The 21,945-nt window shown below is 43.4% G+C and overlaps 1 protein-coding gene across 8 annotated transcripts; it reads right to left on the reverse strand.

Annotated features, from left to right (window-relative positions):
* Positions 1-249: 249 nt before the first annotated feature.
* Positions 250-15,726, reverse strand: RAD51 (RAD51 recombinase). Of its 8 annotated transcripts, none has more exons than XM_090033425.1 (11): positions 15,615-15,713; positions 14,869-15,025; positions 14,001-14,113; positions 13,189-13,326; positions 11,652-11,769; positions 10,730-10,821; positions 8,487-8,581; positions 3,102-3,215; positions 1,682-1,811; positions 1,281-1,402; positions 250-991 (listed from the first exon to the last, which is right to left on the reverse strand). In XM_090033425.1, exons 3-11 carry the CDS (start codon positions 14,085-14,087, stop codon positions 868-870), a joined length of 1,020 nt encoding a protein of 339 aa, XP_089889551.1. In that variant the 5' UTR covers positions 14,088-14,113; positions 14,869-15,025; positions 15,615-15,713; the 3' UTR covers positions 250-867. The 8 variants fall into 8 exon arrangements, with proteins under 8 accessions (XP_089889551.1, XP_089889555.1, XP_089889550.1 ...); XM_090033429.1 differs by lacking the exon at positions 15,615-15,713 and adding an exon at positions 15,427-15,592 and having other exon boundaries at positions 14,887-15,025; XM_090033424.1 differs by lacking the exon at positions 15,615-15,713 and adding an exon at positions 15,427-15,592.
* Positions 15,727-21,945: the final 6,219 nt, after the last annotated feature.

Raw genomic sequence — 21,945 nt, forward strand, 5'->3', positions numbered from 1 at the left:
TAGTTATCTACTGGGAAATGGAGAGCCAGCACCACCACCCATCTTCATAAAGTCGGCTTTTCTTGAAGTACATTCTCTCACATCAAACCAAATTCAAACTGCAAGCTTATGAAGTCTCAGAAGCTGAACAGAGTCACTAGCTGGTTCTTAGGAGATTTCTATGGCAAAATGCATTGTCAAAAGCAGTTCTGCCAATTCTGAAAACCCCACTGGTCTTAACTGATATCTTGCTGAGACCACTAATATAAATCAGTATTTTTCACAACTCTTTATTAAAAGCAGGATTCTCATACAGTTCTGAGATAAAAGAAAAAAATAGCTACTTACAAAAAAACAGCTTATTTGCAGTATCGATAACAAATGAGTAGTAGAAGAAATATAGATTGTGATCAATCTGAAACACCATTATTATACTTTTAAATCTGCAGCACTGTTTTGCTTTTTTGTCATTAATCATTAAACTGGAAAAATGTTTAAGTTAGTACTCTTCGCACTTGACAAACCCACGAACCTTGCAAAATTGTGAATTGTTGCGAAGTGCAGTCACAACACTACTGCATTATATCCACCTCAGGATCCAACTTGGCAGCAGTTATTGTTGAATGATGCCTATGGAGGTCACAAGTCCCCTGCATATTCTGACGAAACCATGTTAGAGTGTTATACAACTGCAGCCCCAAGAAAATATTCCACCAACCAGTTAGCTGCACCTGATGCGTCCCAGATGTATCTGCTAAGCTGTGACAGTTTCCTCAGACAGCCTTTCCATGGTAACTGCAAGGTAGCAACTAAGAGTTGGGATCATAAAGAGAATGCAGCCTCCTGTGGCCAGAAGACTTAAGTTACAAATGAAATGGAATGGGTTTCTCAGTCTTTAGCATCTCCAACACCATCAGCATTAATAGCGAACATGGCTTCAGCCTCAGGAAGGCAAGGAGAGTCATAAATCTTGCATATTCTGGTTTCACCTCGACCTTTCCTCAGATACAGCCTAACAGAGAAAAAAAAAAATGTGTTAACATTAAGCTTTTGATGGCACAAGATCCAACTTACTGGGGGATCTGCAAAGCTTTAGGAGTACTGTACAATACTACACAAATGTTTTTGCATTAAAGAAAAATAAAAGCCAGTTGTCAGTGTTCAAAGATTTCCATGGCTTTTGAAAAAGCAGACAAGAAATTATATCAGCTCTGTATTAAAAAATTGCAAGTGTCAAGTCAGTAATTCCAAAAGGCCTATGCACAGTAATACAAGGGAAAAGTGGTGCTGTAGTCTTTTACCTGGTGGTTGAGGCATGTGCTATGATGTTCCCTCCAATAGGTTTTTTAGGGTCTGCAGCAAACATGGCTGCTCCATCCACTTGTGCTACCACCTGGTTTGTGATAACAACTGCCACACCAAACTAGCAGGAAAGAGGTACAAAAGTCAAGTTCTTTTCTACCAAGTATACAAGAAAAAGATACTCTCCAATATCCAGATCTCCTTTCTAGACAGTCCTCTGCGTACCTAGAGCTGATGAGATCTACTCAACCCCCACCACAAAGCAACTGGAAATAGCTGTAACAACAAATAGATAATCCTTTCATGAAGAAAGATCAGTAAGAAGAAATCCATGGAAAAAGTCAGGAGGTAATGGAGTTACATGGAGAATGAAAAGAGACAGAGCCCACAGAGAGTTTACCTCATCTGCAAGTCGAAGCAACATCCGCAGAAATCTAGCCAGGTGCATCTGCCTGGCTGACAGCTCACCCCGGCCAGAGTAATCAGTTCTGTAAAGGGCTGTGGCACTGTCCACTATCAGCAATGCATACCTAGAGGATATCATATATACATATTATTGACTCAAACATTTCAAGGCAGGAACCAGGTCTTTGGTTTGTAGAGTGCCCAGCACATCATGGTTAGAACTGGAAAGATAGGTCAATGCAAGTCCCCCTTCCAACTATGAGGAATCTTGCTAAAGTAGTATAACTTGTATTGCGGGAATGTCTTTTTAAAAGTAATCTAAATATCTTGGGTAGCATCATTTTAGTTTTAGGGACAATCCACCTGTCCTCTACTGCTTTAATTTATTTTAACAGTGAGAGCGCTACTAGCAAAAGCCACTATTACTTGGCACTTAGATCAGTTCTTGCCTTAAGGGTGGCATTGTGAACTGATCAGGTCTAGCAAGTGGAGAGAATTGGCACCAGCCCAATACATTTTCAAGTGGGGCTGTACTTATTAACCCAATTTATTGATCAATCTCCATAATACAGTTAAGGTCAGTGGGGTCCACTCCCATTCTGTGACATACGAGGAAGCTGAAGTAGTACAGGACCTGAACAACAATTAAGGGCTAAGAACTGATGGAGCAGGATGGAGGCTGTGGATTCTGTACCACTAAAACATGATCCTGTGAGCTGCTAAGTACTGACCAATCCAGTTAAGAACATGTGGAGTCCCTGAGAGTCCAAAACATTTTTCATATGGTTAGAAAATAAGCATATACTTAAGTGCTCCAAAAAATCCACCTAGATTTAATAAATCATATCAGCAACTTTGAGGATCAAGCCTTTAATGAAGTTTCCTGTTCCAATTGGTCTCTCTCTCCAATTGAAACTCATGATTTTAATTATAAACCAAAGCCATCACAATCCACTGGTTGTACTGCAAGCTTTTTTCTTAAACAAAACAAAACCAACCCCCCCCCGCAAAAAACCCACCATTCCATACATTTGAATTTAACAAATAGTGCTAAAAATGATTCTGAACTAGTCTTTACAAATCATTCTATGGTTGTAGCAAGTTACAGAGAAAAGGTGCTAATCTAAGCTACCACTGCTTTAGCCAGAAGCTCTAGCTAGATTCTTATGAGAATCATGCAGAATTTGACTAGAGACAGAATACCAATTAAGAAGCATTTACAGCTGAATGCAGTATTCACTGGCTTGATCTCACCTGCTGTGGAATGACTAGACTTTAATAGCTGCCCTTGTCTGGCAATTAAGAAAGCAAATGCATCTAGGAAAGTTAACTTAATTTTTTTCAGCAGTTACGACAGCTTTTACAGTGTTGTCATTTAAAGTGTATAAATAATTTCTGCTTATGTCAACTGTTACCTTGATTCTGCCATCATAGCAGATGCCTGATACAGGAGCTGGGTCTGATGGTCTGTGTTAAACCCTCGAGCATATGCTACATTATCGAGAACATCACTGCCAGATAAGCCATACCTAGGGAAGGATATCAGATGAAAAAAATTCAGATACTGCATATCTCCTGATAGGAACTACCAAGTAGATGCACCTGAAGGCAAGAGTGAACTGCCTCGGAAGACAGAGAGATTGCAGATAAATAAAAGCTAGTCACTAAAATTAAAAAAAAAAAGATCAAAAAACAGAAAACAATGCAATGAGGAAATAGTAGTCTTGGAGTGATGCTGTAGCCATGAAGGTCTAGGAAATATGCAAGAAGCGAGGATTTTTGTGGGCAGTTATTTTATTGGACCAACTGCATGGTTGGGATAGATTTAGACAAGCTGTTGAATGAAATGCTTACAGGCTCACCTTCGACCATGCTGCACTGCCCCTCAGAAAAAGCCAGAGCGAGGGGGAGCCCGAAGATTCCAGATGCTGCTGCAGCCAAAGCAATTGGGGGGGGGGGGGAAGCAGTAGTCAGGCAGGAGCCCAGAGGCCACAACTTAACCCTTCAGGGGCTGCATGGGGCAGTTGGACAGCCCTGACCTAGACAGTCACTAGGGATGTCAGAATGGCCTCAGTTTCCAAGAGTGGACTATTACTGCTTGCTTAGTCTGACATATTTCAAAATCCAGGTATGTGGCTTTCCACTCTCTGGTCCAAAACTAGGAATTTAACCAGACAAGTCACGCTGACACTGAGTAAATAAATGATCTGGGCTCAAGTTCTGGTGCTCTTACAGAAAAGGCAGATACTTATCCTATTAAGATAATTCTGTTTTTCACAGCTAAATGCATTCAATTTCCCCTTGGGTTTTTTTTTTTTTTTTACAGAAATTAACAACAACAACACACCACACAAAAAAAACCCTACAAAAAAAACCTGACTCCTTAGCTAACTATAGCTTTGGATGATGCACACTGAGAATTTTGGCTACCGTTCTGTCTGCCATTTCTAACTCTCAGTCAGCTATGAGCAGTAGTAATAATCTGTGCCACTTTATGATTATTAGTTGATATGCCAACTACAAAGTAATTAACTCCTATCTACCACATGAAAAGTCTTCTGTGCTCCAAGTAAAAAACTCAAAAAACAGTGGTTACAGTTCAGCAAGAAAACCTCACATCCAGAGTGCTGTTCTTTTTATGCTTGCTTCACTCCATGAATGCAAGGAGGCCAACTTACTAGTCCTCCTTCTTCCTTAAAGTGGACTGTGTGGGTCAGGAAGCAGACAGTTATACTCGTTTGCTGCCTTTAAGAACCCTTGATTTGCCAAGCAGTCATGGAAAGGCCTGTGAACACAAGTTTATGCTACATACAGACTGGTAGCTTTGTTGTGTGATATTATACACCAAACATACTATGAAGTTGGCTATAGCATGGTGGAAGAAGCTACAGCTACTTCATTTAATGCAGCCCATGTGGGGTCTTGACAGAGAACCCACCTCTACAAGAAATTAGCTGAGGAATGGGAATGACTAAAATAAAGCTGGGGTTGAAGAAATCTCTCCGACAGGAGGGCCTCTGGAAGTAAACGCCCTTTGGCTGCTTGAAAGGGAAACAATTAGTTGCAGATTGTTAAATTGTAGCTTTTTGTAAGACAAGCAAGGAGGACTTTTCTTTTTTAAGGCAGAGAAATGGATGCATAGAAATTTGTTTTGTTTTCTAGAAAAAGCAGCAGACACAGCATTCTGATGAACCACAAACTTGAATCAGACTAGCCAAAGTGCAGCAGAAAACACTATAAACAGTTTTATGCTGGGTCTCTGTAGAACATCCTAGCCACTGACTTCAAATCAAATCAGCCTTTTGGCAGGATACAACATACTTCAGGCCAGAAACAGTGCTCATTTTATTGGAAGTTCCAGCTAGCATGGCATCTGGTTTGCTCTGATGCCATGATTTCAGTCACTTACAAGGTGAAATAATGACTACATCACTTATGACAAGTTTAGAGGTTAGGTTTATGACCAAATTCCAAGGTGAGAAAGTATATTTTGTGGCTGAAAAAGCCTCTGCCATTTTAGTTGGCTAAGGTATGTTTTGTTTCCTGTCCTAAAAACTCTGGTGTTTCTCTACTCTTTTAAAGACGTTTCATTCCAACAGTTGGTGAAATGCTAGAAGACAACAATTTTTTTGCCTCTGTTTTCTTGAACAGGGACTGGGACATCCTACCTACCAGAGATAGGGACAATCTCAGGGATAGCTCTGTCAAGCCTTCAGTCAGTACAGACGTAGTTAGGGATCTTCTGGAAGAGCTAAACATTTTTAAATCTGCAGGTCCAGATGCCCTCCACCCAAGGGTGATGAGGGAGTTGGCAGGGGTCATTGCGGAGCCCTTGGCCTGGCTGTATGAGCATTCATGGTCATCTGGCCAAGTGCTGGGGGATTGGAAACTGGCTAACGTGGTCCCAATTTTCAAGAAAGGGAGGAAGGAGGACCCAAGTAGCTATAGACCTGTAAGCCTCACCTCGGTGCTCAGGAAGATTTTGGAGAGAATCATCAAGGAGCACATCTGTGGGAGCCAGAAGGGGAGATCATGCTCAGGGGCAATCAGCATGGGTTCATCAAAGGCAGGTCCTGCCTGACCAACCTGGTTGCCTTTTATGACAAGGTGACTAAATCCTTGGATGATGGTGTTGCCGTGGACGTAGTCTTTCTAGACTTTAAGAAGGCCTTTGACACTGTCTTTCACCCCATCCTCATCAATAAATTAGGCGACTGTGGCATTGGTGCCTACACAGTTGGATGGGTAAAAAATTGGCTATGGGACGCACCCAGAGAGTAGTGGTGGACGGGTTATACTCAACTTGGCGAGATGTGAGCAGTGGGGTCCCCCAGGGCTTGGTCCTCAAGCCTGCATTGTTTAAAATCTTCATCAGCGACTTGGATGAGGGGGTGGGAAAGCACGCTGTCCAAGTTTGCTGATGACACTAAGATGTGCAGTGAGGTGGACACACTTGAAGGGAGAGAGCGTCTGGAACTAGATTTAGACAGACTACAAAAGTGGGCAGATGTGAATAGAATGGGGTTCAATGTGGACAAGTGCAGGGTGCTGCACCTTGGGAGAAGGAATCCACAGCAGACATATGGGCTGGGGAGTTCCCCTCTTGAAAGCACAGAGGCGGAACGGGATCTCGGAGTCATTATCGACTCCAAGATGAACATGAGCTGCCAATGCCAGACTGCAGCCAGCAAGGCCAGCCAGACCTTGTCATGCATCCAAAGATGCATCTCAAGCCAGTCCAGAGAGGTGATACTCCCCCTCTATGCGACTTTGGTCAGGCCACTGTTGTGGAGTACTGCGTCCAGTACTGGGCGCTACACTTCCAGGGGGATGTGGCCAGCATGGAGAGGGTTCAGAGGAGGGCCACTTGCTTGGTGAGAGGGCAACAGGACAGGCCCTATGAGGAGAGACTGAGGGACCTGAACCTGTTCAGCCTCAGCAAGAGGAGGCTGAGGGGGGACCTGGTGGCTGCCTACAAACTCATCAGGGGAGATGATCAGCAGATAGGTAGAGCCCTTTTCTCTCTAGCACCACCTGGGGTGACAAGGAACAATGGTAATAAGCTGATGGAGAATCGGTTTATGTTGGAGATCAGAAGGCTTTTTTTTTTTTTTTTTTTTTTTACAGTTAGGGTGGCCAAAATCTGGAACCAACTTCCCAGGGAAGTGGTCCTCACCCCTACCTTGGACAAATTAAAGAGGAGGTTGGATGATCACCTGTCCGGGGTCTTGTGAACCCAGCATTCATTTCTGCCTGTGGCAGGGGGTCAGGCTAGATGATCTGTTCAGGTCCCTCCTGACCCTAGCTACCATGAAACTGAAATATTTAAACCCAAGTTAATTAAAATGTAAGGGCCAATCTAAACATCACCTCAAATGTAGTCACAAGTGCTGCTTGCAGAATGTTAAACAAAAAACAAAACAAAACTGTACTTTCACTGGAAGAACCAGACAGTTACTTTGAAGCATCTGTAAGGATAGGGTTCTTCAGCAGGGCTTTTTAGCGCTGTTAGCTAAAGCTGATTCAAATCAATCAGTTATTAGATAAAAGCGCTAAAAAAGCTCCACTAAAGCACCTGATCTTTACGGCTGTTGGGCATGCTGGGTTGAAGTAACATGCTCTCTCTTTTGGGCATGCGCAGGGCTCGGCACAGGAATGCAATGAGTTTAAAGTAAAGCACTGTTTTGGGGGTTGTTGTTTTTGTTTTGTAAGTGTCTGCAAGTCCCCACGGAGTCCTAAGCACCGCAGAAATGGTGCTTTAGCTCAGAACAGCTCTAAAGTTCCACAGGAAAAACTTCCTTGCTGTCCATCTCATCAATGGAACCAGCTATACAGGCTTTAAAACAATCAGGATTTTTACAGAAAATATTTTGGTTGCCTCTAAAGCTACGTAATTGCAGTGATATTATAGCACAAGTGTGTAAGCTCATGATAATTCTTTAAGAGGGATGTAACAGCATGATCAAACTGCTTGCCTGAAGAGAATAGGATTAACAGTTTTTCAAGCATACTGAAGAAAGTGCTTTGCCATCTTTCTTGACAGGGACCTGTTCCTAATGAGTCCCATGAAAAAAAATGTATATGGGATCCTTTATGTTTCTAAGATAACAGCGTAAGCCAAGGCTGTCTTGGGAGCCTGCAAGGGGTTAGCATGCAGTCCACAGACTCCCCCAGTAGCAGAGGTCTATGGGGTCCCTCTCCCTTCCTCATTCACTGGGGGCAGGGCAGGGGGAGGTGCCCCAGGAAGGAGGAGTGTGCTGCCTGCTTTGCCTAAACAGTGCACACAACAAGGAAGAACTAGGCTGCGTGTCCTGTTCACATGAGAGGGGCCTGGCTGCCACCAGGCAAGACATCAGGGCATGAGGGAGGCTGCAGGTGGCCTCCCATCATTCAGATGTTGGGCAGCCCTGAGGAAGGCTCAAGATAAACGTTTTTCAAACACACAGCACTTAAGGAAAAACTGGATTTACAAGGGGACAGCTAATAAAAAATAAATTACCATCAACTGCTCTTATAAGGGCTATTTATGGAAAAAAAACAAAGAACCTAACATTTGAAAGACAAGTTCTGTCTGCCCAAAACAATTACAGCTACACTTATTTCAACCATGCACGTATGTTGCTAGACAGCTGGAGCACAGGAAGATCTCTTAAGAAGAGTTCTTATTGCAGTATTCCAGTGGACTGTATTTAAGGAGTTAAGCTGATGTACAAGGTGATGACTGGACAATCTAATAAATCAATAATGTCACGCATTTATTTTAACAAGACCTAGGGAATTTTTAAGTGAGAAGTACAGACCTTTCAGCCACAGCAAGCAGACGTTCAGGACGGAACGTGCCTTCTGTGTCAATGTACATAGCCTTTCCTTCACCACCGCCTCGGTCAATGGGAAGCTAAAGGGAATAGCAAAAAATGTCACCATATTTAGCCTTTTCATTTGAAAAATGAAACCCAATTACTTAACAGTTCTACACTTTGATAGATCATATGCATTAGCATTACTCTAAAGTCAGACTTCTGCCGAGATAATGACACTGGAAAGTACAAAACTTCCAAGGACAGAAAGAACCATACTTTTCAAATCAGGGCATCTGAACGCTCAAAAAAGCATTTAAGCTCCTAAAATTTGAAAGCCTTCTTGATACTTCAAACACCAAAAAGCTCATGTGGGCCAGATCCAAAATATGAACTTTAGCATCTAATGCAAAACTTAACTCTAGATGTAGGCACCTAAACTCTCTCTCATTCAAAAGAACCCAACCAGTAACTGCATAATCCCAGAGACCCTTGAATTGACAGCATGTCTCCCTCTTTGACCTAAAGTTCCCTAGATGCTCACATCACTGGTTCTGCACGTGCCCAGAAATAGTTCTGCCTGAGCAGGAAGACTACCAGATTGTACTCCACCTATCAAATCTCACAGATGTGCCTAATACCACCCTGCCTGTGTCTCTGAAAATCTGTAATACATCTACTTTGTAACAACCCCTTACTCTTAAGACTGAGTAACAAAAAAAACAGCAAGAAGGACCCACCCATGTGTTGCTTTAATAGTTTTTCAGGGACTCTAGCAGTGAGAAACAGAATCATACATCAGTGTCAAAGCCCACTTACACACCTACTAGGAGAAATAGAATTTGGGCATTATCTCCCACCTGAGCCTCACTGGAATCCAGGCTCTAGGCAGAGGGGCATCTAAATCTTCCGAGACATCCAATTCAGAGCAACTTAACATAAGCACCAATAGGATCGGAGCCTTCACAAAAATACAACTGCACCCGTTTTTGTTTTTTTTTTGGTTTTTTTTTTTAAATGCAGCTAGAGGTGGTGATGCTGCCACCACTCACTATTATATTTAATGGTCAGTGTAACTTCTCTTTAGCAAGGCAAGCGGTAGACTAACTCAAATCTTCCTCCTTCCAGAAGCATTCCCAAACTACCAGGCTATAGAGGTGGCTAGGGGCACTTTCCACTCCTGTTGAAACTCTGCCATGACGCAAAGAATGCAAAATTCACGTTACATGAAAGCAAGCACAAGTAAGAACCAGACTCTGCAGCCTATGCTAGAGCACTCATTTAGAATGGAGTCCTGCCTTGTAGTCCCAGCTCCCAGTTTTCTTTATCCAACAACTGTTTAATGTAAAACTATTATTAAAAAAAACCACAGTAATCCTGGCAGCAGGGAATGAAATTTAGGATTATCTCCTATTGTAGGCAAATACTCTTGTGCTCACTCTTTGAGCCCATGGTCCTTGCATTCTTTGCCTAGGCACCAAACGCATGGTTTTGGATTCCATGCTGGGGTCCAAGCACCTAAGTTGTAGGTACCCAAGTCTTTTATTACATCCTACCCTTGGTAACCCTAATTTAAGTGGTCAAGTTGAGCATTCTGCACTTAATATTTTATGGTAGAGTAGCCATTAAAAAGTAACATGTCAAACAACCTATTTAAATAACCTTTTTATTCCGTCTGAAGTTACTGTATCTACCCATATTGATTTAGTCTCAGATAATACGGAACAACTGAGGCTCTCCCCCCAAGGAGGTTAAGTAAGCTTGGATATGTAAAATACAATTAGAAAGGAAATTAGCTGAGCGCAGTATGAACAGCTTCATCTCTTTTTCTCTGTTGTTGGCAAAGAGAGAACTTCTCTGCAGTTGAGAGAGAAACAAAAGTTTATCTTCAAACCCCCCAAGGAACTAGAATGAGGCAAGATGGATGCTTCTTATTTCTGTCATCAGAACATATTTTGTTTTTTATTTCCATACAAGATGTATCACTTTACTTTCTTCCTATTTAAATATATTCAGGCTCTACTCAGATTATCCCCAGAAGCAAAGTAAAAAAGTGCAGCGAGATGCTGAAAGTTGCCAGTTCAACCCATGGGGTCACAGTTTTGATGGCAACTACTGTACAGATTACAGGTATACACTTTTTTTTCGACTACTTTTGTAGCTGTGTTTATGTGGATGACTGGAAGTGTGCCTTGATTAGGTAGAGTTTAGACGCATCATATAGTTTAATAAAATGAAATACTCACTTGACAGGTTACTGCCAGTGTATGACACAGCTGTGTCTTCCCAGTGCGGAATTCCCCAAACAGCTCCGTTATGGACCCTGTCTCTATTCCCCCTTGAGGAGAAACAAAATGGAGTCACACTGTCACAGGCTCCAAATAAGTCACGAGTATAAGCAAATAAGAATTTCAGACTTTTAGAGGCTCAGGCATCACATGGTCTCTATATTGGGAAACTTTATTTTAGAATTGATCATCTATATTTCAGAATTCTTCCTTGCAACCACTCTTCTGAATACCCAGGATTGATAATGCTGTGAAATAGAGCCCCATTCAAGACTGTTCTGATGAAGGGAAGTAAGCTAAATTATAGGGATGACCTTTTGTTTTGGTTTTATTTTGGGAGGAGGTGGAGAAAGGGAGATGATAGGAGCTAATTTTCCCATTATTAAAAAAACCATTAAAATCAGTAATATTCAATACTAGGAGAATATTAAAATGTCTTAAGAGTGGCGTTATAGTCTATATAAGTGTTTTCCAACCAATGTTCCATGGCACAAAAGTTTGCCGTCAGCAATAAACAGGTATGCTGTGGAATTTTGCCATGGCAATGAGCTACAATAGGTATGAGGCTGGGGAATGCCTTAACAGGTGTGCCGCAGAAAATTTTTATTAATGCAAGTGTGCCTTGGGCTGGAAAAGGTTGGGAAACACTGCTCTATATGAGCAGTGGAGTTTCTTTCCCTTTTAGATCTACTTCTGTAACTTTCTCTGAAGAGGTACCAGCTGAATGGAACTGATCATGAGGAAGCATTATGAAAGGATATTCAAGTTAAACCAACAGAAAGCCCCTTATACCACACATGGTGTAGGAGGCTTACATTTTCTGGAAACAACATAGTGGTACCTGAGAATAATTCAAAAAGTGGGTAAGTAGACTTATCACCTTGAAGCAGTTTATCCAGTTCTTTGGACCCAGTGGTGATCTGGATGATCTCTGACCTCCGCTGATGGAATGCTGTTGCTGTGGTAAAACCCATCGGAACTAGTTTAGCTGCTTCTGCCTAGAGACAAGGATAGCGAAACCAAGCTAGGTATGGTGAAAGAAATGCGTACCAAGGATTCATCAGTTGTTTTAACCCCTCCTATAGTTAATACAGGAATTTTCTTCGCCATGTCCAAGAGAAATATTTATATGTGCTAAAATTAAAATACTTGTTAGTTTATTTTCTTGAGAAACTATATGTTCTTCTTTGTACCTCATATAATGCCATTCAAAGAAATAACCTGAGCACCACTTCTGCCTATTTTATAGCAATAGAAGTTTTCACAAAACATTAACCATCTTATTCTACAGGTATGAAGCCAGGACTTTTTAGCAGGTAGATCAAATCAGAAAAAAAAAGATTGAGTTGAAATATTTTATCAGCTTGTTTTTGATAAGTGTGAAGTAGATGTTTCTTAGGTTGTTATGCAGTACAAGATGTTATGCAGTATAAGAAATCAGAGTTCACTTGCAATCACAAAAGAACAGACACCAAACTGCATTCTTGCCTATTGTACCTAGCCCACAGATTCAGAGAGACACGCAAGTGCCACAACGTGAACCAATAAGGCAAACTCAAAGATCTAATGCTTCCAAGTAACAACATCTGTATGCAGGAGATTACCCACATTTTTTATTCAATTGTCATGACTGCTTCATGACTCATTTGGCATTATAACATAGACATCTTAAGATAAAGAACCACAAAACAATGTTCTCACTACAGCTGGACCAACACTGCCATTGTATGGGTTTAGCAATACTGGCTAGAGAAATAGCCTACTAAGGGTGTTTATTTGCCATTGCCATCATTTTCATGGGGAAATAATTATTTGCCTCTTCCAACTCCCCACAAAAAGGTTTTGTGGTTTTAGTAATCCCAGCCTGCTCAGGAACTCTTCCATAAGTTTTTTAAAAAATTGGCATTATAATAGATGAATGCATCCTAGTGATGCAAAAGTACCTGAATATTTAGCTTAATAAACAAACACTTTATAGAGTACTGTTAAAAATGACTTCAATTTAGCAATAAAAGCATTTTGACAGTGTGCCTTTTTAGTACATTTTTATTCTCTAAGTTATAGACTTCATCATTTTTCCATGACAACAATCTTAGTAGTCAGTGATAATGCTAACTCCCCACCACTTGAGAAACCAATCGGATTCTACTTCAGTATCAATAAATCTGCATAATTCTTCTCTCGCCTCCACTCATCTTTCTAAATAGGTATAAAATGATCGAAGGTTTTGAAAAAGCAGTTAGCACTCACGGATATACAACTAGTGATGTTTTAAAGGGGCCTCGTTTCAGAAAAAGCTGGATATCCAAAACACAGCCTCTCAAACCTCGCTAGTCACTTTATAAAATTGTGGTAAGTAGTTGTACAGTTCTGAAATTCTTTACAGGTACATAAACCTTTCATTCAAATGTAATTACCAAGATTTTGTCAGCTTTCGCTTCACTGATGCCTTTAATATTAAGTAGCTCCTTCTTCGGTGCGTAAGCAACAGCCTCAACTGTGTGAAATCCAGCTTCTTCTAACTTCTTCACATCGTTTGCATTTATACCACATTGCTGAAAGGAATAAAAAAACAATTATGGTAGGTACAATGCTTTGAAAGAGACACTGAAGACCTAGAAGCTTTCTAACCGTCTTCTGTAAGGACTGGATCGAGGAAAAGAATACCGAATTCCTCATTCAGTTACACCCAGAAATAGCTGAATAGACTGTTCTCCCCCTATAAATTCTCCTTTACACTACGCACTGTTTGTGTAGGTCATTATCAGTACCAAAGATAACATATAATAGGAAGCATACGTGATTCTCTTTTTGGCTATCTAGACACAGAAGGAGTAGTAATACAAAGCCATGTAAATAACTATGATTTTTAATTTTTACTAATGAAGTTTTAAATAAGTTCAAGAAAAGGAGACCATCATCAGACAAGGTATTCAGCACGTTAGTTGCACAGTGTGGTACAGAATGTAACCTCTTTGCTAACAGTTGCTGATTTACTTTTGTTCTGATGTACTTTATATAAACCACGGATCAGCATTCGTCCACCTTTCACATTAAATACACCTCAAGTTAAGCTTTGATGCTTTCTGTAACACTTTGGGACTGGAATTTTTTTTGACAAAAATTAGCTAGGCAAAACTAGTGACCACTCCTAAATACAATTCTCATTGAAGAATTGTTTCGCTGCTTGCATGGCAGCTTGTTCCTCACATAGCAACTCATTCCATACCTCTAGCCTAGATATCAGCTGCGGACCAAAGCTCTCTTCCTCTGCTGATGTATCTGCATTTGCTTCATATTGCATTTGCATGGCCATTACACCAGGTCTTCAATAAATCCTTCCTAAAAAAAAAATTTTCAAACAAGTCTCTCTTCCGTCAATGCCACACCCAAACACTTCTTTAACAGCTTCTTCATAATACCATATGCTAGGTCTCTCCCACCCCACACAGCTCATACTAATTATTTGCATCTTTGAACGAATAAATCATTCATTTATGGGCACTCTTCTCTCCACAGAGCAGCTTACCAAAAAACATTCAGGTCTTCTAATAAGAAATAACAGGGGATTAAACATAGAATTCTAAAGTACTTTTTAAATCTACACGAGCCACATGATATCAAAAATGTCTTTATAGGATTACTTAGCAATACAGAGTACTACTTGAGCCTCCATGTAGCATGAAGTTTCCTTGTCACAGTAAAAGATTACTTTGAAGATTTGAATCAAGACTGTACTTCAACATCATACTTGACGTTGGTGGTCTTCATGCAACTAACTTAACTGCCAAACTGCACCGTATCAATACTCATTCTTTACAGTGAAGCTATAAAGCTAGAATGGCAATTTCCCCCTAGCTGCACCTCCCCCCTGCCATTTCTTTTGAGGCTTCATAGATCTAGATTGACATGTTAAATATCAAGCAGAGGCACGGTACAGAAATCTGCAGCAGGTAAGGACACAAGGACTTGTGATGGAAAACAGATCACTCCATGCATGACATGGCCAGTGCCATCAGTTCGTCTTACTGATGGCAGAATGACAGTTTGGTGGGGGTGCAGGTGCTATGTGTGCATCTCCACACTGACTACCCCACCTGAAGTCAGAGACGTGCCTGCAGGAATGTGAGAACTACCACATGCTAGTTCAGAGGCGATGTCCACTAGATACAGGAACAGGCACTTCTGAGGAAGGTGGAAGAGCCTCTTGCCACCACTTGCTTGCTGATCCACCTCCTACCTCCGAGCTGGGACCTAGCCATGACACCACAAGATTGTAGCAAAGGAGGTGGGCAGGGACCTCCCCAGTCACCTGGCCCATCCCCTTTTCAGAGGGCCCATCCAGCATGACTGAAGAGTCTGTCCCAGGCCCTGCCTGCCCTGCAGTCCTGTGACCCATCGAGCAGCTGCCCCGCTCACAGCCTTTTCTGCTACTGCCCTGCACCAAGGTCCCTACCCAGTGGGGACGAGGCCTTCCCTGGGCCTCGGGGATAAGGACAGGGGCTGCGGGGAGGCAGGAGGAGCTGACACCCCCCAGCACAGGGGGCGCGACCCCCTCTCTCTCCTCCCGGTGTTTCCACCCCTCCCTGGACCCCCCCAGCCTGCACCGGCCCATTGGACCCCAAGCGAGGCCCAGGCACGCGACATGAGTTTACTTATTGACATCAAAGCGCCGCCGTGATGTAACGCCACCTCATTAGGCTTGTGGACACCGTTCAAACCAGGCCCAGTAGCCCCGGCTGGGGCCCGGCGGCGGTTCGCGCACAGCCGGCTCCCCTAGGGGCTCCGCACGTGGGCCGAGCCAGTCTCTCTCCCCGCGGTCGCTCCCCTCACCTCCCCTCACCTCACCCGCGCGCGCTCAGGCCTGTTGGCGGCCACCGCCCGGTTCGCAGGAGCCCGCCACTGCGTCACGTGACACGTGTGGGCGGGACCCCTGCTCACGCTACCGGGGCTTCATTCCTCGCCCTGCGCATGCGCATGCGCAGCGGGGAGGGCGGGGTCCTGGCTACGTGGCTCCTCCGTGCGCCTGTGTGTCCTCCGGCGAGCTGGAGCTCGCGCGCCGAGTCCGGGGGATGGCAGTGGCCTCTGAACGTGCCCTTCCTGCCCGAGCTGGAGCGGCGCTTCTGGCTGGGGAGCCGTACCAGGCGGAGGCTGAGGGAAGCGTCCCGGGGATCAGCTTGAGCAAGCCGGGAAGCCTTACGGATGCCCAGAGCGTGGAAGTGATTAACAACCTAGAGCTGAAGGTTGTGAAGACGAGGGAGGGCATTAGGATTGGGGCAGGGAAATCGCTGAATTCAAGTAAAACCACTGACCAAGGTAGAGGCGATCTCTCTTATTACACCACCTAGACGGTTGCAGAAAAGTGTCTTTAGTTGCGCGTTTCCAGGCTCACGCAGCCTCCTCGGGCAGAGGAGAATGCAAAGACTGTCACATTTCTTCCAAGTGGAAATGAAAATGAATACTGCACAGGGGAGCTGGAGGGTGACCAAAGCATCCACGTGGGATGGGACAGGTTAAGCCTCCTCCCCGTGACTGCCCTTTGCACTGCAGAGCACAGCATGCAACCTCATTCTTCTGTGGGCATGTAGAGAAGTCCATCAAAATGAACCAGTTAAAGGGTCCTCTACACCGCTCCTGCAGTAGCCAAATCACATCCACATCTGGTAGAATGCTCAAACTATTTCATACTTTCTACATAAAAAGTTTCATGAAAGAAGAAAGACAGACACATCAGGGTGCAGTTCAACAGGAATACTCACGTCATTGATGTATAGATTCATAGATGCTAGGGTTGGAAGGGACCTCACCAGATCATTGAATCCGACCCCCTGCCTACGCAGCCAGATGCCTATCCAGCCTTCTCTTAAAGACCCCCAAGGTAGGGGAGAGCACCACTTCCCTTAGAAGCCCACTCCAAATACTGGCCGCACTTACCATGAAGTTCTTCCTGATGTATGTTTTAGGATGAACAAGATTTATGTGATAGTGTTGGAGCAATGTAGTCACAATGGTCCAGGAGCTATAGGAGAGGCAAGGATTTTTGTGGCGATATCTTTTATTGAACCAGCTTCCTGTTTGGGATACACTTAGACAAGCTTTCACATGCAAGGTATTCTTCATCTGGTGACTGGCAAATACCAATAATTAGAATACAACGTTCCACAAGGGGAAGTTCCCAGCTTGATCATGGTAGTCTTGGATTGTGGTGCATCCCAGCAGTCACTGGTTTGAGATAGGAATGCCTTTAGAAGTCTAGCTGTGAGCATGTTGTTCGATTTTTGTACGTTATAATTTGGTGAAGCAGTAGCTTTATCTTCTGTGACTTGAGAGACAATCTAGCCAGCCACTAGGATCAAACTCCATCAGATAACTAGGTTATCTGCAACGCATTCTAAAGTTTGCATGGGCACATCCACATGTGTGTATGTTTGGTTCCCACCTTGCATGGCCTTACCTGCTGTCTTGGGGACCTCTAGGGGCTACAGCCATAGCAATTCTGCTGCATGGGATCTGTCCGGCAGCTGCAGCACAGCTCCAGGCAGCCTGTCTCCATTTTTCAGCAGCACTTGCTGCCCAAGTGTGTGCTGCTCTGGATTTGGTTTTTTTTTTCTAGCCACATCTTTTTGTGACCCGTGGATATCCAGGGCTCAAAAAACCCCCCAAAAAACAAAACAAAAAAACCCAAAAAACAAAAACAAAAAAACCCCAAAACCACAGAAAAAGAGACTGGCGCAGTGTGCCCTTGTAGTACAGAGAACGTTTTCAGCACCGTATACTGCTGGAAATCTTCAAGAGGAGACTGGATAGGCACCTAGCTGGGATCTTATGACTTCTCCCACTCCCAGTGCTCCTTCCTGCCCATGGCGGCCAGTCGGACTTGATCTGTCTAGGTCCCTTCTGACTCATTGATTCTATGATACTGCACAACTGCAGTCATCTGGATGCACCCTACAAGTCTATCCCAGCCATGCAGTTGGTCACATAAAACCCACATAATCACCCACAAAAATCCTTGCCTCTTCCAAGATTTATGTGGCTGCTTCTTCATCTGCTGCTGCTAAGCAGGATATTAGGACAAAATATAATGGCACCACATTACTCAAGATACCAACAGGAAGTTGTCTCAACACAGACAAAGCACTGCCTAATTGGGGTAGGATTGTTAGAAAAATCAGCACAGCTTTTAGGTTTTCTGTTAAAATGTTTGTTTAATCTATTTTGGTACTGGCAGTCTGCCAGGTGTGGAGACGTGTTATAGTAAGAGCTATACAGATAGAGGATTTAAAAGATTTTTAGGAAGGCCAGTCTCATTTTAAGTAGTAAAAACTGAAGAAATCAAACTAGAATTTAATATATTCAAACAGCACTTCATGTACCCTAACAACCAGGCTTTACAAGTTTTAAAATGTCATAAGGTTTCCTCTCATAAATTCCTAATGGTTTTGAATTAGGACTGAAAGACGTTGCTCTCTACTTGAGATTTACCCTATTCCTGCCTGCCTTCATCTCATCATTTATTTGTATTATACCACTGCACTTTAGCACCCGAACAAAAGGGAGAAACCTTTAACTTGTTTGTAACGTAGCACCTACACTTATGTGACACTGAAAAGGTAACCTGATCTACTAACTATAATTCTGAGGCCTAAGTCACCTTGCTTAACATAACTGTCTGCTGTGCATTTGGCAGGAGTCATCTTAAAATGGTAACTGCCCGATTTCATAAGTTCTGATGCTTGCAGGACCTGCTTATTGATCGTCACCCACCCATATTAAAACATGTATAAACAAAAGCACCATTTCCACAGTAAATTTTTGATCATGAGGCCTTGCCTATCTCGTGCTATTCTTGGTATAGGCTTGGAGGTAAGGCAAGAGGCAAACGTATTTATTTACAAAACTCTGCAACACAGAAAACAGATCTTTAGCTTGAGGAAATGGGCTGCAAGCAGGGAAGACGGGAAAGAAAGGAGGACCTAGTTATCTTTCTTGCTCAAAAAATAAGCCCATTTTCCTTTTATATCTGAGCAATTCCTAACCCAAGAAAAGGGTCAATCCCCAATTCAAGAAAAGGGTCTCATGGATGCATGAGACTCATTATTGAACTTTGCTGACCCCATGGCTAGAAGCTGAGAGAACAGTAAATTTGTGGCAACGGTTACCCAACACCTAAGCTATTCATCCTAGCAGCTGTCACTGGGCTGGAAAGGTTAAGAGCAGTTTATTGCTGGAAGCAGCTACTCTAGACAGGCTGGAGGGCTTCAGGTGGCTTACAGCTATAAACTGGTTTAAGTGATCAGAAACTGGTTTAAACCTGTAACAGAACAGATGTTCAGTGCACATAAACTTGGTTGAATATAGTATCAGACTTAACTGATTTGGCTCAAATGGTTTATGCAATGTCTGTCCCTGACCTATTACTTCAAACTCTTCTTAAACAGCTTACCGGCTGACCTGTTGATTAACTCCAAATAGACTACGCAGTCACTGTGCTGTCTGCCTGCCCCAGTGAAGTTGGAGAGAGATGCACAGAGACACCTCTCAGCAGTATCTAGCAGGGCTGGGGTCCCTGCTGTGGGAAATGGGAGGGAGGGGGGAGAATCCCTGCTTGAACAGCAAGCTGTGGGGGAAGGGGGCATAGGGCAGGGGGAAGCCAGGCAGACTCTGCTGTGTCTACAGTCTCTGTGGGAGCTCCAGCCAGGGAGCAGAGGGGAGGGGCTAGCCCTGCTGTGGAACAGAGAGCTCTGCCCTGCCCAGGCAGCATGCCAGGATGCTGGAGGAGTCTGGTTTATTTTAAACCAGCAAGGATAGAGTGTGGTTGGGAATTTGGAAGTACGTTTAGAAATGGAAGGCAGGGCAGGGTAGCACCTTGGAAGTTAACTGGTTTAAAGACAAAAGTTCTTTGGGTAAATGTGATCTCTTTTATTTGACCAACTAAATAGTTGGAAAAATTGTTCTTTGTAAACTTTCAGGCACAAACATTCTTCTTCAGGCATAGGGAGTACTGTTTTGTGTTCTTCTGGGTGGGACAGAAGGCAATATTCAAAATGCAGGTCAGTGAAAAATGCAAATGCATGGCAGTGAGAATCAGAGGCCATGGGCAACTAGTGCCTTCTGAGTTGTGGGGGAGGGCACTTGTCCCCCCAGCAGCCAGTGACCGACTGGGCCAGCTAGTCAGTTCCCTGCAACTGGCAAGTGGCAGCAACGTGCCGCTGGCACTTCCAAGTGAGCACAATTGGCTGCGGGGGGACCGCTTCTCCTGGTTCCCCCACTCCCCAAGTGGTGCCCTCAGAGGGAACACTAGCGCTCTTGCCTGCCCCACCTCCCTACCCAGGAACACTGGCTGTGAGGGGGTGCACCAGTGCTCTCAGGGCTGTATGTGCACTCCCTGCGTGTCGCCACTGTCAGAGGCCATGGAAGACAATAGGTGAAAGACAGGTGGCTGTGGGGAGGGAAAGGAGGGAAGCTGGTCTGGTGTTAGAATGTAGCTAGTAAAGTGTAGAGAGATTATGTGGCATTACCAGATGGCAGGGGGCAGGTTGGTTACAATGTGCCATAAGCTTTTGTAAGGCAACAGCCTACTTCATCAGATGCTGTTGCTTACAAAAGCTTATGCCTCTGAATTAGTCTTTAAAGGTGCTGCCTTACCCTGCCTTCTGCCCAACTTCAGACTAACATGGCTAACCATTTCTCTCAACTGAGAAATGGTAGCATTCACTGAATAGAGGGATTGCAAAATGCTTTTAAGGGCTTTGGGACTTTGATTGAGACGGTGCCACATACAATTTAGTTTATATGAATAAATCAGTTTTAAGAATATTAAGTGAGCTGTGTGCCTTAAGTACAGAAACGTAAATAATTGGATATACTGGAGAATTTGATTTCAAGCAGGTTTTTTGTTCAGAGATAACTGCAGTATCCCCTTATGAGGGGAGGCTTTTTCCTTCCACACTTCCTATGAATTATTAATTTTATTTATAATGATTTATATTGAAGAAAAATATTAGTAGCTTCCATAGCTACAGGTGAAATTAAAATAAGCAAGTGGGAGCTGCAAGGAGAGAGATTACAGTGCATTTTACGAAGATGAGGTTCTGAAAAAAATGTAGTGAGCAACAAAGCAGCTGAGAAACCAAGTGCCTGAGGCACTGGACCCAAATGAATAGAGGCACAGGCAAGTTTAGGCTTTTTAGTCTAGCTCAGTGGTTCTCAACCTATTTTACACTCGAGGCACCCCTCCATACCTTTTGCAAATTGAGCAGCACCCCATTTGAAAACTAGTTTATTACAGACAATTTATTAATGACACTGAGCTTTGCTTATCTCCTCACAACCAGTGGTGTTCCTTAAGGATCTCACAGCCCTGGTTAAAATGTGCTGCTCTAGCTTCTATTCAGGACAGATGTATATCCAATACCAAAGCAGGTTGTCTTTGTTTTGTCAGTAATTTAGATCAGTATGCTTGTTGCTTGCTCTATTGCAGGCATGCTCAACCTTCTGGCATGTGGGCCACGTGAAGTGGTAAGTGGCCAGTCCATGGGTTGGATATGGCATACAGGGTCAGTCCATGGGTATGATATAGGTTTCTGGCCCAGCTGCACTTACTGGCCTGACACCACATGCTGGTCCAACATCACACACCAGCTCTGGCTGTGGGTTGGTATTATCTAGTGCACAGGGCCATGCTATCTGACCTGTGGGGCTCCCCATGGGTCTGGAAATTTCACAGCAAGAGACCTACAATTAATGCTGCCACTGCTCTCCTGCTGTCATAATTTCTGGACCTGTAGGGAGACTCAGGGGCCAGATGACATGGTCTTACAGGCCCGAGGTCAAGCACCCCTATTCTGTTATGTCAGGGTTTCATTTGGCACTCATGTAAATGACCAAAGGCAAAAACATAACACAGGAGCAGCAACAGACAGCATCTACAGTGCTTCTATCCTATGATCAGATTTTCAGAAGCTTCCAGTGACAATTAAGGGTAGGGACATGAAAGCCAGAGAATTTATAACAGAGCATGAAAGGGCCTTAATCATGTGCTACTTAGATAATTTAATCCAGTATGAATTTGATTCACTTGGGGTGTAAAGACTGGAAACAGAATGGATAGGAGTTAAATGTTTTCTGCATTTACCTATACAAAGAAATTACTCCCAAGCTGGCAGAGGCTT

The sequence above is a fragment of the Crocodylus siamensis genome, chromosome 2 (assembly GCF_052110815.1).
Source record: "Crocodylus siamensis isolate JL-2025a chromosome 2, ASM5211081v1, whole genome shotgun sequence".
NCBI classification, from domain to species: domain Eukaryota; kingdom Metazoa; phylum Chordata; order Crocodylia; family Crocodylidae; genus Crocodylus; species Crocodylus siamensis.

Coding starts and splice junctions, on each gene's coding strand:
- RAD51 (XM_090033426.1), bottom strand. CDS start 14,087: ATGGCCATGCAAATGCAATATGAAGCAAATGCAGATACATCAGCAGAG. Junction 8,582..10,729: donor CACTGGCAGTAACCTGTCAA/GTGAGTATTTCA, acceptor TATTCCCTTTAG/CTTCCCATTGACCGAGGCGG. Junction 992..1,280: donor GCACATGCCTCAACCACCAG/GTAAAAGACTAC, acceptor TTTCTCTGTTAG/GCTGTATCTGAGGAAAGGTC.